General features: G+C 40.8%; 3 protein-coding genes, 1 long non-coding RNA gene and 5 other non-coding genes across 13 annotated transcripts; 2 read left to right on the forward strand and 7 right to left on the reverse strand.

Moving 5' to 3' along the window:
* Positions 1-841: 841 nt before the first annotated feature.
* Positions 842-7851, reverse strand: LOC148084350 (uncharacterized). 5 transcript variants are annotated; one of them, XR_015710762.1, is made up of 17 exons: positions 7756-7820; positions 7249-7290; positions 7020-7076; positions 6752-6804; positions 6432-6483; positions 6101-6155; positions 5379-5459; positions 5074-5133; positions 4810-4864; positions 4492-4544; positions 3330-3407; positions 3082-3123; positions 2853-2909; positions 2586-2640; positions 1494-1546; positions 1168-1219; positions 842-922 (listed from the first exon to the last, which is right to left on the reverse strand). It is a non-coding gene; the product is annotated as an uncharacterized LOC148084350 (long non-coding RNA). The 5 variants fall into 5 exon arrangements; XR_015710765.1 differs by having other exon boundaries at positions 852-1219; positions 7249-7281; positions 7756-7851; XR_015710761.1 differs by having other exon boundaries at positions 852-1219.
* LOC148084351 (small nucleolar RNA SNORA18) lies at positions 2399-2533 on the reverse strand. Its single transcript, XR_015710813.1, has one exon. It is a non-coding gene; the product is annotated as a small nucleolar RNA SNORA18 (small nucleolar RNA).
* On the reverse strand, positions 2974-3047 carry LOC148084352 (small nucleolar RNA Z40). The gene has a single exon (XR_015710811.1). It is a non-coding gene; the product is annotated as a small nucleolar RNA Z40 (small nucleolar RNA).
* Positions 4623-4757, reverse strand: LOC148084353 (small nucleolar RNA SNORA18). Its single transcript, XR_015710815.1, has one exon. It is a non-coding gene; the product is annotated as a small nucleolar RNA SNORA18 (small nucleolar RNA).
* Positions 6566-6700, reverse strand: LOC148084354 (small nucleolar RNA SNORA18). The gene has a single exon (XR_015710814.1). It is a non-coding gene; the product is annotated as a small nucleolar RNA SNORA18 (small nucleolar RNA).
* LOC148084355 (small nucleolar RNA Z40) lies at positions 7141-7214 on the reverse strand. The gene has a single exon (XR_015710812.1). It is a non-coding gene; the product is annotated as a small nucleolar RNA Z40 (small nucleolar RNA).
* Positions 7852-8534: 683 nt separating the features above from the next.
* Positions 8535-11674, reverse strand: chtopa (chromatin target of PRMT1a). The gene is made up of 6 exons (XM_087787430.1): positions 11455-11674; positions 10959-11048; positions 10068-10218; positions 9828-10002; positions 9341-9484; positions 8535-9274 (listed from the first exon to the last, which is right to left on the reverse strand). The coding sequence occupies exons 1-6, from the start codon at positions 11466-11468 to the stop codon at positions 9066-9068; spliced, it is 783 nt and encodes a 260-aa protein (XP_087643556.1). The 5' UTR covers positions 11469-11674; the 3' UTR covers positions 8535-9065.
* A 26-nt stretch (positions 11675-11700) lies between these two features.
* Positions 11701-13300, forward strand: snapin (SNAP associated protein). Its single transcript, XM_087787431.1, has 4 exons — positions 11701-11885; positions 11997-12043; positions 12883-13001; positions 13077-13300. The coding sequence occupies exons 1-4, from the start codon at positions 11767-11769 to the stop codon at positions 13182-13184; spliced, it is 393 nt and encodes a 130-aa protein (XP_087643557.1). The 5' UTR covers positions 11701-11766; the 3' UTR covers positions 13185-13300.
* A 388-nt stretch (positions 13301-13688) lies between these two features.
* pex11b (peroxisomal biogenesis factor 11 beta) lies at positions 13689-15015 on the forward strand. Its single transcript, XM_087787433.1, has 4 exons — positions 13689-13807; positions 14139-14254; positions 14378-14579; positions 14650-15015. The coding sequence occupies exons 1-4, from the start codon at positions 13752-13754 to the stop codon at positions 14993-14995; spliced, it is 720 nt and encodes a 239-aa protein (XP_087643559.1). The 5' UTR covers positions 13689-13751; the 3' UTR covers positions 14996-15015.
* Positions 15016-15061: the final 46 nt, after the last annotated feature.

A 15061-nucleotide genomic window follows, 5' to 3' on the forward strand; every position in this document is an offset into this window, starting at 1 on the left:
AATCAGCAGTAAATTCCATTAAAATAAATGTTCAATAATCATTCATTTAGATCTCTAATTGAAAACATGGAAAAACAGCAAAACCCCATTTATAACATGTTCTGTTATAGCTGGAATAATTCCATGCTTTCATTGTGGTTGGTGAGAAAACTTGACGTCAGTTTCAACAAGAGCCAAACAAGTTCAGTTTGTTCATACGTTAAGTGAAATTGGACTTAATTAAAATGGACTCACAATTGAACCAAAAAGTACAACTTTGAACATGTAACAGTGATTTTTATCCATTACATTTATTGCATTATTCTGTACCTCTAAGATTTTGGCAGCTAAGGCGTCAAGCATTTAGGTCAGTTTACAATTGGGTCCTCAAATATACAGGATAGTGCGGGTTTTTGGTCAAACCAGTCAAATACAAAGAGTTGAAGCAATCAGGAAGACTTCAGTTTAATGACATGAGGTGCTCTGACTAGTTCACTCGTGTGCTTGGACCAAATAAAAACCTGCACAAAGAGCCATTTAAATAACCCCGCTTTAGGTCAAAACTGAGTCAACGTTCCACTTAACTATTGAAATATTTCAGGACTAGTCCACCACAAGCTAAAAGAACTATGCCTTAACAACTTAATGAGCAACATACTTACATTAGCAAAGCTATGGCTTCACAAAGTAAACTATACAGTTGAAACAAGTACACATTACCTCAGGTGCCAATCATGTTCAAGGCAGAGGTCAACAGGACAGACTCGTCCAATATAGTTCAAGAATCCTCATTCCTTAAATGTTCTACAAGCAATCCATTGACCCTTTGTCAATAACTAACGCAAGCAGAAAAAAAAAAAGGCAATTTTTAAAATAATTATCTTTTATTCAACACAAGACATTTATTTCAAAGTAGTTTCCATGTGCACACATCCGAAGAAACCTGAGGCAGGAAAGAAGTAAAGATCAATCAATCCCAAAATGACAACAAGACTATACACAAAATAAAATTATGCAGTTAGTAGTTTGGCTCTGAATGAATGTTTCCAACAAATCTTCAAAGCAGAGTTCTGCTACTGAAGTTCATTGGATTATAATTTTTGGTCAATTCCACAGCAAGTCAGCAATAGAAGTGTCTGAGAGCCTTGGTATATGACCAGATCCATCACTGTAGTCTGAAATACTTACTCTAGATAGGGCAGAGCTCGGAGGGCCATGGCCTAGATCTGGAATGTCCATCCTGAAAAAAAAAAAAAAAAAAATTCACAGCACTAATGAAATCAGAGTCTTCAGGAGGAAAAGAGTAACATGGTTTTTGGCCCTTTTTTAAATGTCCTGTAGCTGTATCCCACAATTCTCAATTGAAGTATGAATGCGGGTAAAGCGTAAACTACAGTGTTGCTCTTTGAGGCATCTCCAGCGACTATGTTCTACAGCAAGAGCTAGCCGAGACAAGCCTCAAATCCAAAGAAACTTTGACCAACAGAGTTTATAGGCCACACAGCTGTACACACCTGGGTGATGGTCAGCAGTTGAAGATTCATCTGTGAAGAGTCACATGACAAGCCTGGTGGAGGAAGAGAAAATGAGCATTACACACTGAACAAAAAAACCTCAAGTCTGTAAATTTTAAGCTCGTTTGTAGTGCGAGTTATGAGTCTTTCCCAGTTAATCACATCAAAAGCGTTCATACAAGGTTAGAATGATGTCCTAGCAGCTCCTGCTAAAAACTGCTTGGGGAAAAAAAAAAAGTGAAGATGTCTGTCTGACACAATAACTTCCGTTAAGGCTTCAATACCAGATGGGCGTTACAGACGAGCACCCTGAAGGTATTGATGTTTTTAAGTGTGTCATTTTGGACAAAGACAGCCAAACGGCACTCGTCACTACATTGAAACGATAAATTTTTGCCCATTACTCCAAGGGTTTGGATTCTTTTCAGAGTAACAAGTGCGTTTTTATTTGACATGAAAATGAGTGAAACTGGAATTTTTGGTGAACCAACTTTTTAAATTGATCTTGGACCTCTACTGTACTCAGTATTCAGATTGCACAGGCCTCATTGTATAAACAAAGCAGGGCGTGAAGACATTGCGTCATGATAGGAGTTGCTGTCGCAACTTCCCGTTTGCAGAGATTGTCTCTTCAAAAGCAGCAAGTCTCATCATGACTATGCTCCATTTCAGAGCGAAAGACTAAAACATTTGAAACGTGCAACTAATGTTTAAAATAAACTATGATTTAGACAACCCAAGGAGTGCATCGTGTCAGGCCTCATTGCCAATGTTTAACAAATCTTAACAGCAGAGTTCTGCTACTGAAGTTCATTGGATTAAAATTCCATCCTGCAACAAATCACAGCACTAATGAACTTGAAGTCTTCAGGAGGAAAGAGTAACATTGTTTTTGGCCCTTTTTTAAATGTCCTGTAGCTGTATCCCACAATTCTCAATTGAAGTATGAATGTGGGTAAAGCGTAAACTACAGTGTTGTTCTTTGAGGCATCTCCAGCGACTATGTTCTACAGCAAGAGCTAGCCGAGACAAGCCTCAAATCCAAAGAAACTTTGACCAACAGAGTTTATAGGCCACACATGATGTACACACCTGGGTGATGATCAGCAGTTGAAGATTCATCTGTGAAGAGTCACATGACACAAGCCTGGAGGAAGAGAAAGTGAGCATTACACACTGAACATCAGAACTTTATCTTCCAAACAAATGTTTCAACAGTTTTACCAGGATTCCAAACACTAAACAGTCTGGAGCCCAACGATGCCAAATTGAATTGTTCTTGCACTAAATGTGAACAGTTCAGCTATAGAACAGCTGGCTGCAGATACCAAGTGCAAACCCACTTTTTATTGCACTCACCTGGTGCTGGTTCAGCAGTCTGGAGACTTTTCTCAGCAGGGGTCATGTGATGGAGGTCTGGGGGGCACACGAAGATTAACTATACAGTAGAAGGCCAACGAAATGACATTGACAATGTGTCGGTCGTTCAGAAGGGCAACCTTCTTTCAGGGATCAGAGCAGTTGAACATTTTATTGCCAATCATCAAAACCACTAAAGTCTTAGTCATGAAGCAGAAAAGCATCTCACCTGCCAACAGCACATGGTCAACTCCTCGTCCTCCTGTTCTTCCTGCTACAGAGAGAGTAGTTTCAATAGAAATATTGAGCTCAGAAGAATTGTCATTTCAATTTTGTAACACTGTGGCAGAGATTTGACCACAGCGTGTTGCAAGAATTTAATTCTAGGCACGGTCTGACCTCTGCAATCCACCAGAAAGAATCAAGAGCTTAAACTGTGCCAACCATTTACAAAATAAATGCATTAACAAGCATTACCTTGTCATCCCTTCAAGTCCATTTTCTGTTGAGGAACCAACTGTGCACCAGCTCCATTTTAATGCATGAAGAGACATCCTGCAAGACAAGGCAAACCTTAAGTTAGAGGGCAACTGTGAATTTTGCATCCCTATGGTCATGCTAGTTCAGCCAAAAGTCAAACTTCACTTATGTCAACTGACGGTTGGTACCATTTTCAGTGTTATGTTTCTCTTTAGTTCTAGAAAATTGCAAGTCCACTTTTCTAAAGCGACTAACAGCCAGAGGTCTTCGTCCAGGATGGCGCACATAAAAACCTCCATTGTGCTCATTTGTGATGCCACCTTGTATTGAAGCCTCAAAATAAACTGTTCTGAAAAAAAAAAAGACAAGTCTGTACATTTTAAGCTCTTTTGTAGTGCAAGTTATGAGTCTTTCCCAGTTAATCACATCACAAGTGTTAATTCAAGGTTAGAATGATGTCCTAGAAGTTCCTACTAAAAACTGCTTAGACACACGTGTTCATTTTTTTTCCTGACAAAATAACTTGGGTGAAGGCTTCAATACCAGATGGGCGTTACAGACGAGCACCCTGAAGGTATTGGATGTTTTTAAGTGTGTCATTTTGGACAAAGACAGCCAAACGGCACTCGTCACTACATTGAAACGATACATTTTTGCCCATTACTCCAAGGGTTTGGATTATTTTCAGAGTAACAAGTGTGTTTTTATTCGACATGAAAATGATTGAACCAACCATTTAAATTAATCTTGGACCTCTACTGTACTCAGTATTCAGTTTGCACAGGCCTCATTGTATAAACAAAGCAGGGCGTGAAGACATTGCGTCATGATAGGCGTTGCTCTTGCAACTTCCCGTTTGCCGAGATTGTCTCTTCAAAAGCAGCAAGTCTCATCATGACTATGCTCCATTTTGGCGCGAAAGACTAAAACATTTGAAACGTGCAACTAATGTTTAAAATAAACTATGATTTAGACAACCCAAGGAGTGCATCGTGTCAGGCCTCATTGCCAATGTTTCCAACAAATCTTCAAAGCAGAGTTCTGCTACTGAAGTTCATTGGATTATAATTTTTGGTCAATTCCACAGCAAGTCAGCAATAGAAGTGTCTGAGAGCCTTGGTATATGACCAGATCCATCACTGTAGTCTGAAATACTTACTCTAGATAGGGCAGAGCTCGGAGGGCCAATGCCCTAGATCTGGATCGTTCATCCTGCAACAAATCACAGCATTAATGAAAGAGTCTTCAGGCGGAAAGAGTAACATTGTTTTTGGTCTTTTTTTTTTTTTTTAATGTCCTGTAGCTGTATCCCACAATTCTCAATTGAAGTATGAATGTGGGTAAAGCGTAAACTACAGTGTTGCTCTTTGAGGCATCTCCAGCGACTATGTTCTACAGCAAGAGCTAGCCGAGACAAGCCTCAAATCCAAAGAAACTTTGACCAACAGAGTTTATAGGCCACACATGATGTACACACCTGGGTGATGATCAGCAGTTGAAGATTCATCTGTGAAGAGTCACATGACACAAGCCTGGAGGAAGAGAAAGTGAGCATTACACACTGAACAGAACTTTATCTTCCAAACAAATGTTTCAACAGTTTTACCAGGATTCCAAACACTAAACAGTCTGGAGCCCAACGATGCCAAATTGAATTGTTCTTGCACTAAATGTGAACAGTTCAGCTATAGAGCAGCTGGCTGCAGATACCAAGTGCAAACCCACTTTCTATTGCACTCACCTGGTGCTGGTTCAGCAGTCTGGAGACTTCCTTTCTCAGCAGTGGTCATGTGATGAAGGTCTGGGGGGCACACGAAGATTAACTACAAAGTAGAACTCCAATGAAATTACATTGACATTCAGTTTTTCAGGAGCTCATAAGAATTGTCAATTCAATTTAGTAACACTGTGGCAGAGATTTGACCTCAGTGAGTTGCAAGAATTTAATTCTTCTAGGCACGGTCTGACCTCTGCAATCCACCAGACAGAATCAAGAGCTTAAACTGTGCCAACCATTTACAAAATAAATGCATTAACAAGCATTACCTTGTCATCCCTTCAGGTCTAGTTTCCATGGAGGAACCAACTGTGCACCAGCTTGATTTTAATGACATTAAGAAAGACATCCTGCAAGACAAGTCAAACGCTAAGTGAGAGGGCAACTAATGTATTGATTTGAGCACCTTTTAAAGTAATAGTTCAAAGTAAAATTTCAAACCTCCAATGTCCACTAAAAGGATCGGATTACATAGAAAAGAAACCCTAAGCTTATTCAACACGGGGGTGTGAATATAATAAAGTGATAATTGAATTCCAGGTGACCCAACCCTTTAAATTAATCTTGGACCTCTACTGTACTCATCAATATGAATCTATTTGCACAGGCATCACTGTATAAACAAAGCAGGGCATGAAGATCATCATCAAGTCATAATTGGATCGGCCCTCATTCACCAAGAACTTTATAAAGTCATAACTTCAAAGCATGTTGAACTTAGTGCCGCTAATGTCCTAAACCACCTCTAGTAACTTATAGACAACACAAGGAAAGTAACATAATTTTATCAAATGTCCTGTAGCTGTATCCCACAATTCTCAATTGAAATATGAATGTGGGTAAAGCGTAAACTACAGTGTTGCTCTTTGAGGCATCTCCAGCGACTATGTTCTACAGCAAGAGCTAGCCGAGACAAGCCTCAAATCCAAAGAAAATTTGTGACCAACAGTTGCAGACCTTTGAAGAGTTTATAGACCACACATGTACACACCTGGGTGACGATCAGCAATCGAGGAGTCCCCTCTGTTAAGTCACATGACACAAGCCTGGTGGAAGAAAAGTTGATGTTCAGTGTAATGCTCAAAGAGAATTTCTCTTCAAAACAAGTGTTAACAGTTTTACCAGGATTCCAAACACTGAAGTAAAATTATGCAGTTAGATTGGCTCTGTATGAATGTTTCCAACAAATCTTCACAGCAGAGTTCTGCTACTGAAGTTCAATGGATTATAATTTTTGGTCAATTCCACAGCAAGTCAGCAATAGAAGTGTCTGAGAGCCTTGGTATATGACCAGATCCATCACTGTAGTCTGAAATACTTACTCTAGATAGGGCAGAGCTCAGAGGGCCATGGCCTAGATCTGGAATGTCCATCCTGAAAAAAAAATTAAAAAAAATTCACAGCTCTAATGAAAGAGTCTTCAGGAGGAAAAGAGTAACATGGTTTTGGGGTTTTTAAATGTCCTGTAGCTGTATCCCACAATTCTCAATTGAAGTATGAATGTGGGTAAAGCGTAAACTACAGTGTTGTTCTTTGAGGCATCTCCAGCGACTATGTTCTACAGCAAGAGCTAGCCGAGACAAGCCTCAAATCCAAAGAAACTTTGACCAACAGAGTTTATAGGCCACACAGCTGTACACACCTGGGTGATGGTCAGCAGTTGAAGATTCATCTCTGAAGAGTCACATGACAAGCCTGGTGGAGGAAGAGAAAGTGAGCATTACACACTGAACATCAGAACTTTATCTTCCAAACAAATGTTTCAACAGTTTTACCAGGATTCCAAACACTAAACAGCCTGGAGCCCAACGATGCCAAATTGAATTGTTCTTGCACTTAATTTGAACAGTTCAGCTATAGAACAGCTGGCTGCAGATACCAAGCGCAAACCCACTTTTTATTGCACTCACCTGGTGCTGGTTCAGCAGTCTGGAGACTTTTCTCAGCAGGGGTCATGTGATGGAGGTCTGGGGGGCACATGAAGATTAACTATACAGTAGAAGGCCAACGAAATGACATTGACAATGTGTCGGTCGTTCAGAAGGGCAACCTTCTTTCAGGGATCAGAGCAGTTGAACATTTTATTGCCAATCATCAAAACCACTAAAATCTTAGTTTTGCAGCAGAAAAGCACCTCACCTGCCAACAGCACATGGTCAACTCCTCGTCCTCCTGTTCTTCCTGCCACAGAGAGAGTAGTTTCAATAGCCATACAAATAACCTTTGACATTTTGTACTCAAAGAATCAAGAGCTTTAACTGTGCCAACCATTTACGACATAAATGCATTTACAATTATTGCATAGTCATCCCCTCAAAACTAGATTCTAACGAGAAACCAACACGTGTATAATAGACGTCCTGCGAGACAAGTCATCGTTCGAGTTAACTGAAGTATTGTGCCAGGCCTCATTGACACCGGTCAACAACAAATAATGCAGAGGTGAAAGCAAAACCTGATTTTATTTACCGCCGCCATCGTTCGATTCTCCATTGAGCAGGAGACCGACATGAGGAACAGCGGCCTCCAGTACAAACCGCGTGTGGAGGTTCAGCGTTTAAGACAGCTGTGCTATTGTCACGTACATTAAAAAGCAGGACTCGTAACACATTGAGTGGAAAAAGTGAAGATAAAAGTTTAACAAACCATCCAAATGAAGCCGCAGAAGTGGAGAGTTCGTCCTTCCTGGATGAGTCGAGCGAGAAGAAGAGACCTCGTGTCGCGCTGCAAAGCTATTTATAGTCCACGACAGTAGAAAAACGCTTTACTGCACTTCCAATTCAACGTTGCTTAGTAACCCAGCAGCCGACACGTTATTATCTAGTTTGTAGTTTCTACTACTGAATCAACTAGTATTAATCTAACTGTGAAATGTGCCGTATAAAGATAATAAATGGAGATACCAGAAATCAAATTTAAGGAGGAAACACGGTTTTGGGTATTAATTAGTATTAGGATGTTAGTATAAAAATACGTCTGAGCTACATTTCGATCTTTCCATGGACAAAGATCGAAGAACGAAATATTTTATTCAAAAAAAAAACTGCTATCAATTTCAAGATACATCAATGTTGCTGTAAAGTAATTACAATATGAAAAACAAAGGTGGAATGAACTCATTCCTCATTTCCTATTCTTTAATTTAACTGCAATATCGCTGGATAATGAATGAATCTGCATCCTTACAATATTTCAACAATCACATCGATAATTAGAAACTCTAGGTAACATGATTATTTTTATCTTATATTATTCATGTGACCACAATACTTGCAGAGCCAAAAACTGTAATTAACTTTAGTTTTTTTCATCCATGTGAACACCCAAAATAAGTTCTGACATGGAATCTCTTCTCTTGCAAAAAAGAAGACGATTAACATTATAAATAGGTCAGATATATTGATGGTGGAATAAACAGACTGAAATCCATGTAAGGAAATATCTTTAATCAAAACTTTCATCACGTGTTTTCATTCATATCTTTGACACTCCGGTAATGGCTTCTCCGACTAATTCATAAACAGGAAGTTAATAAAAAGTTTAAATACAGAGTTTACTACTTTTGCAGAAGGGACAATCTACTTTGATTGCAACTTAAGACTGAAAATGCCAGAGTTGCTTTGAGAGGTGATGGTTTTAAAAACATAATCAAGTTTCCAGGTTTAACTCGATGTCCTTTACTTCCATTTATAACCAAGCAGTGATCGTAAAAATGTGTAAAGAAACCACACAGCCAAATTCAAATTTTGCATGATACATTCTTTAAAAAGTATTCGAAAACTTGAAAAATAAAAACAAAACATTTCACTTAAAAAGTCAGGGAGAACAATTTAACAGTTTCAACACAAGCTTACAAATTCCGAGGTCCAGACAGATATACTAAAAGAGAACATCAGCTCCTAAATGGCCTCTTCAAGGAAACAACACTTCTGTACAGTTCTGGATTCTTCTTTAGGTCACTCCATACTTTCGGGGTCTGCCTGAGCCATATAGGCATCAAGCTCAGCATCCAGGTGGCCTTTGGTTTTGGACATGTAGGCATCCAGCTGGGTATCCAGTTCTTCTCGGGTGACCACGGGCCAACCTGCACCTTGACCTCTGCCTCGACCTCGTCCACGCCCGCCTCGTCCAGCAAAGCCACCCCGACCACGCATACCACCACGGCCTAACGAGAATACAGATGTAGCAAGTCAGATTCAAAATGGCTCTCTCTCAAAAATTAAGTTCTTACCCCTCATTGACCCACGAGCAGCTCCTCTGCCAAGTGTACCCCCTCTGCCAGGAGGCCCACCTCGTTGACGGCCTCCTCTACGAATTGCAAGACGGCCAGTTGAGTTACGGACTTGCAAAGCGCCGCCTGTGAAGAATCTCTTTCCTGTTTAAAAGTAAAAAAAAAAAAAAAGAAGAAGTTTTGAGACGTTTGTTGGACAAAGCTGTGATTGAAAATGCAACACAAAGGCACATTACAGGATGTCAATACTCTTTTAGACTACAATCATTTGGTCATCAGTATACTCCTTGAACAAATTGCTGATCATTCGTTTCTTGTACCATCAAACTGTACTATGCATGATTAAGAAGATGACCTAGTCTATCCTTTGTGACCTATAAAAAATATTGATCTTCTGTGTGGCGAGTTGAATTCCTGTTTCAAAAAGGAGTTTTCCTAAGGGATCAATGAAGTGGTATCCATATTGAATATCTAGAATAAAACTCACCCCTCAAGGACAGAGCACCTCTCATTAAGCCTCCTCGTCCTCTTCCTCGAAGTCCACCACGCGACATCCCTCGCATTCCTCCACGGCCAACAGTCGGTCCACCTCGCATAAAGTTCCCGACGGGACGACCCAGTCTGGCTTGGATGTTGCTCTTCCCCAGACGCTGTTTCAAACTCTGAAACAAATGGTTCTGGAATTGTAAACCTACCAACTTCACGCCATTATCCCACCTGAGCATACCTGTTTGTGATTCAGAGCTGCCTGCACAGATGGGCGGTTCTCCATCTGTTGGGCCAACCTACGGTTGCGGGCACTGGCCATATGTTGTTGTTGCATGGTGGCCCGAATTCCCACCGCAGTGGGCTGCTTGTTCTTCAACATGTTAGTGAAGCTTTAGAGGCAGGAGGGGAAAAAGAGGATGTGAAAGAGGGGACATATAGCAGGAGGAGGATGAGGCAGGATTCCACATTTTGTATTCCACTTTGGAATGGCACTTTTTAAGTACTTAATTGATATTCATAGTATACTTTAAATGTTGCTAAAAAACCTCAGTTAGAAAAGGAAGAAGGGTAGAGTAAGAAAGGCAGAGGAAAGAGATGGTTGCCACTTACAAGCCTCTAGCAGCAGAGGCTTTGGGCACTAAAGAGGCCGCTATAGCCACTTACAGCATAGATCGTGATGTGAAAGACCACTGATACGTCAATGGTTGAGGGAGGGGACCCATCACGTCCACACTTGGACTAAGTGCCTCATCTTTGATAGGAGGAGAGTGAAAATTAGAGTTTGAAAGAGATGAAGCAGCATTTCATGTCTTTTCTTTTATCTCTAAAGATGGTAGAAACTGTGCCGTGGAATAGTTGAGTGGTTCAGATCCATTATGATCTCAACACAATCTCCCCCTGACTGTGTGTACTGCTTGCCCAAGTTTAAAGGTAATAAATTAACCATTTATTAAAGACACAAGGGCTGGCATTGTAGAGAAAACAGTACACACACGGGTCAGACAGAGTGCTTTCCATTTCAGGTCTTGTCCCGTAAAGTAGGCTTCCATAGAGACCTAGCCCCTTCACAGGCCATGGATAAGCCTTGCATCATGTGGTTTATAACTGCTGACACTGCGTGGCTCCTCACCGCTCATTTAGGGAAACCTTGGTGGTGCTTTTCAGGACAACTTCTTGGGAAAATGCCGCACTCATTTTTACAGGCTTGGACTGCAGGCCCCTAGAGAAAATAGAAGAAAAAAATAAAAACAATGAGAAAAATGGCTCTTGGTGTAAATATAACATCAGTTAAAAACATTAAAACACGCCTGTTATGACTACAAATATATTATAAACCACATGTGTAGCATCAAGGTGTGTTTAAAGAGCTAGTCACTTTTGTACACAGTTGTAACATATTTACTCAAAACATGCGGCATTTAAAGCCCATCTGTCACGTGAGGATCCAAAATGTCGATATATGGCAGTAACTCAACCGAAGACCAGCTGGCGTCTTGACTGCTAGAGTCACTACTAGGCCTCATGTGAAGCCGCACTGGGAGTTACAATTATAGAACATAACCCTACCATACAAGGAAGTTACTAAACATATATAAAGTTAGACGCATGTTCCATTCAATACTTACAATGAACGCTGCATTAGTCGAGATATCCTGCTAGCACTGATTAGCTTTGGGGGCTAACTGCAAACAATGTGGCCGCGCTGGAAAAACGTCCTGCAGTGACTCGTTTAATCTCCGGTATAAAGAAATGCAGTCGTTTTAAGCAAACAGACAAGCACCCAGTGTTCTCCACTCTGTATAAAAAATAAAAGAAAGCCACCGGGGAAAGGCTTCTTAAGGAGAGGACAAGCTATCGCAGCCCGACGTCGGAGAGAAAATGGAGCGTGCGACGTCACCGTGACGTAGCGTCGCTTCCTGTTGTCTTGGGCACTCAAAATGGCCGCCTCTGTCGCTGTGATGGAACAATGTCCAGCTAAAGATGCGATTGCTGAAGGGATGCTGGATCTTTTAAAGCCAGCGATTCAACAGGTTGACCTGCATGTCCACTCGGTCAGGTAAATCGCATTGTGTTCTAATGTTAATACAATTAAATGATACTGGCATCTTCTGGGATGGTCTCGTGACTGTCATCACTGTACATGTTTCTTGTCACTTTGTGTTCGCAGAGAGAGCCAGGTGGAATTAAGAGTCCACATTGATAATCTGGCCACAGGTAACTTCATCTCTTGGTTGATGCACACGATGAATAATCAAAATAAATACATAGTACATACAAACCAGTAACTCCCTTATACACGTTTAAATACATTAGTTGTGTTGAACACTACACCTTTCTGGCAGCGCAGGACCAACATTAAAAAACACTTTAGGATCGCTACTGACGGATTTGTTCCTGTCAGCCACTCAATAAGTTATGCGCGTTTTGATGACGTCACTAACCCAACCAAAGGGCATCGAAAAGTTGATGACAAACTGCAGTTTACATGTGTTTATTTCGTTGAATAGTGCTTTGTTATTATATATTACAAAGGTATCTGGGACAGAAATTGGGCAGCAGGTTTTGGTTTTGAGACATTTTAAAAATCTCATTTGTTTTGAAATAAAATGTGTTTTTTTTTTTTACAGTATATGGGATTTTTTTGTAAGTAAAACCAAACATTGAACTCTGTTGTTTTCAAAGAACTGTTTGGAAGGCAAAATAATTGAAAGACTATAGTAAAAAAGAAAAATGAGACAGAAAACAATGAAAGATATTTTATTTTAATTTTCCAATTACAAATCAAAAGTAGTGATTTAATTCATTAACATTCCTAAATATACCATAAAATATTTCTGTAATTTATTTCCGATTTTTAAATTGAAATAATCTTTCATTCATGATATAAGAAAAACAGCAGACACTATATCCAAATCTATTTTATTGTAATTGTAATTGATGGTTTTTAACTGTTAATGACAACATTTTGCTGCCACAAGTACGTGTCACAAGTGTTAAGTTTTTTTTTGCCAAGTGTTTCTCTTCATTGTAATTAATGATTTTTCTTCCAACAGAGTTATGCAGGATAAACGAACACCAAAAAGTGGCATTAGATCTTGACCCATATGTAAAGAAACTCCTCAATGCAAGACGCAGAGTTGTGCTCGTAAATAATATCCTGCAGAACGCTCAGGTCTGTCAAACGTTTCTCTAATGTTTCTAATTGCTGATATTCTGATAATAAAAGCTCTTCTTTCTTCTACTATAGGAACGGCTGAGGCGGCTCAACCATAATGTTGCTAAGGAAACGGCAAGAAGAAAGACAATGTTGGAAGCTTCCGGAGCATTTCCATCACACTCTCCCAGCAAACCTTGATCATTCAAAGATTCATATCGTTTTTGTTAAGCCCGGTCTTGGTAGGTTTCTGCTAACGGGTGTGTTTTTTGATAGGGTTTCCCCGCATGCAATGCAGGAATAAATGGTTACTCTGGCCTATTGCGTGTTTCGTTTTCTATGGGTTGAACAGTGTTTTGGTGACTCAATGAATTATAACATTTAAAAGTGTTGATGTTTTGTACCATTAAATGGTGTCTACTAATATCCCATTTTTATGGTGCCTGGATGCCATGTTTGTCTATACATCTTTGGTGATAAACACTAAAATTAATTAACCTTTTATTGCATCAATATTAACCACAATTGTGTAATGCTGGACATTATTATTGCGAATAGATGATTCAAAGTAGAAAAAGGTACATTTTAATCACCTATAACAAACCGTTGTTTCAGCTGTAATTACTGCAACTTTGCATGCTAACCGTTTCGCACGTTGCTGTTACACCGCCAATGCAACAGAGGGCGACTGTGCCACAAAGTGTATTGTAGTCAGGCTAATGACTAGTAGCGCCAGCTAGCAGCAGCAGGGACGGTGGAGGAAGTAACATGGATTTATGGGTGCGCTTCAACACGCAGAGCCAAGCGAAGGAGAAACTTCTCCGGTAACGTCCCAGCTTCATCACTCATGGCGTGAATGCACATAACACATATGCACACACGGACGTGTTTTACCTCTGAACTCCAGAGTCCGGAATAAGTCTCGTGTCGCATTTAAACTATCAGTCCAATCCCGTTTTTTGGTTTTAAACAAAAAAATAAAACATCTAAACACATCAACACATCAACGTCATCATAAGCACCGAGACACGCCTCTTAGCATGAAATGAGTTGTCATTAACAATTCAGTCAAGAAGCGTAACTCTCCCAGGAAGCTGCTGTAGAACTAAGTGTGTATTTGCTGTGTGTGAGACATGTTGTGTGTCTTGACACCAGAGCGGCCCAGTACAGCTGCACACTGCTGGCTCACACGCTGCAGGGACGTGAGGCAGCATCACACCTCTACACCACTGTTCGACAGCTGGAAGCGCACCTGAGTCTCACCCGGAAGGGTAGGTGACATGCCTTTAAACCGAGAATAAGTTAATGTTTTAATAAAGATTGAAGAAGTCACTGTGGCAGTTAAAAACCCTAGTATGACATGAAACACGTGTGATGATTCTGGTGTGTGACAGTTGTGAGGCTAGGAAACTCCATCGAGGCGCTGGAGGGAGCCAAGCGGGCCATCCACCTGTCCGACAGCGTCCTGCGCCTCTGCATCACCATCAGCCACCTGAACAGAGCCTTGTACTTTGCCTGCGACAACGTTCTCTGGGCTGGGAAAGTGGGCTTGGCCCCCAAACTTGACCAGAACAAGTGGAGTCAGAGATCGTTTAGGTAAGTGACAGCAGGACGGTTGCCGTAGCAACAACAAGGCGAGGTCTCTTGACAGATGCTGTCCTTGCAGGTATTATTTATTTTCTCTGATTCTCAACCTTGTCCGGGACTTGTATGAGCTGAATATTCTCATGGAGAACCAATCACAACACAAGGCTACCAAGTCCCCCTCCTCCCCTGAGCCGGACCCGTCCACTTGTGGTCTTCGCCCTCGGCTCCAGCAGCTGACGACGGTGTTATACAACAACCCTCCGCTGCTGCTGGACCTGCTGAGGAACACTTGTGATCTCTTCATCCCGTTGGACCGACTGGGACTCTACTCTACTGGGTCTGGCTTCGTAGGAGCATGTGGTCTGACCTCATCCCTGCTGTCAATACTGACCATGGTCCACCCTTGGCTCAAACTAAAACCATGACTTGAGCACAATTCCAGGCTTTCATCTTTAATTCAAGTCCATTAACAGAAGACTAAAAACTCAGCT

Source organism: Callionymus lyra, chromosome 3, assembly GCF_982586985.1.
Source record: "Callionymus lyra chromosome 3, fCalLyr1.hap1.1, whole genome shotgun sequence".
Classification (NCBI taxonomy): domain Eukaryota; kingdom Metazoa; phylum Chordata; class Actinopteri; order Syngnathiformes; family Callionymidae; genus Callionymus; species Callionymus lyra.

Bases quoted from the DNA above. Each gene is read 5' to 3' on its own strand.
- pex11b (XM_087787433.1), top strand. From the start codon at position 13,752: ATGGATTTATGGGTGCGCTTCAACACGCAGAGCCAAGCGAAGGAGAAA. The intron at 13,808-14,138 runs GTAACGTCCCAG...TCTTGACACCAG, and splicing joins GCGAAGGAGAAACTTCTCCG to AGCGGCCCAGTACAGCTGCA. The intron at 14,255-14,377 runs GTAGGTGACATG...GGTGTGTGACAG, and splicing joins CCTGAGTCTCACCCGGAAGG to TTGTGAGGCTAGGAAACTCC.
- snapin (XM_087787431.1), top strand. From the start codon at position 11,767: ATGGCCGCCTCTGTCGCTGTGATGGAACAATGTCCAGCTAAAGATGCG. The intron at 12,044-12,882 runs GTAACTTCATCT...TTCTTCCAACAG, and splicing joins CATTGATAATCTGGCCACAG to AGTTATGCAGGATAAACGAA. The intron at 13,002-13,076 runs GTCTGTCAAACG...CTTCTACTATAG, and splicing joins ATATCCTGCAGAACGCTCAG to GAACGGCTGAGGCGGCTCAA.
- chtopa (XM_087787430.1), bottom strand. The intron at 10,219-10,958 runs GTGAGGAGCCAC...CTGCCTCTAAAG, and splicing joins AAGGTTTCCCTAAATGAGCG to CTTCACTAACATGTTGAAGA. The intron at 9,485-9,827 runs GTGAGTTTTATT...ACTTTTAAACAG, and splicing joins AGGTGCTCTGTCCTTGAGGG to GAAAGAGATTCTTCACAGGC.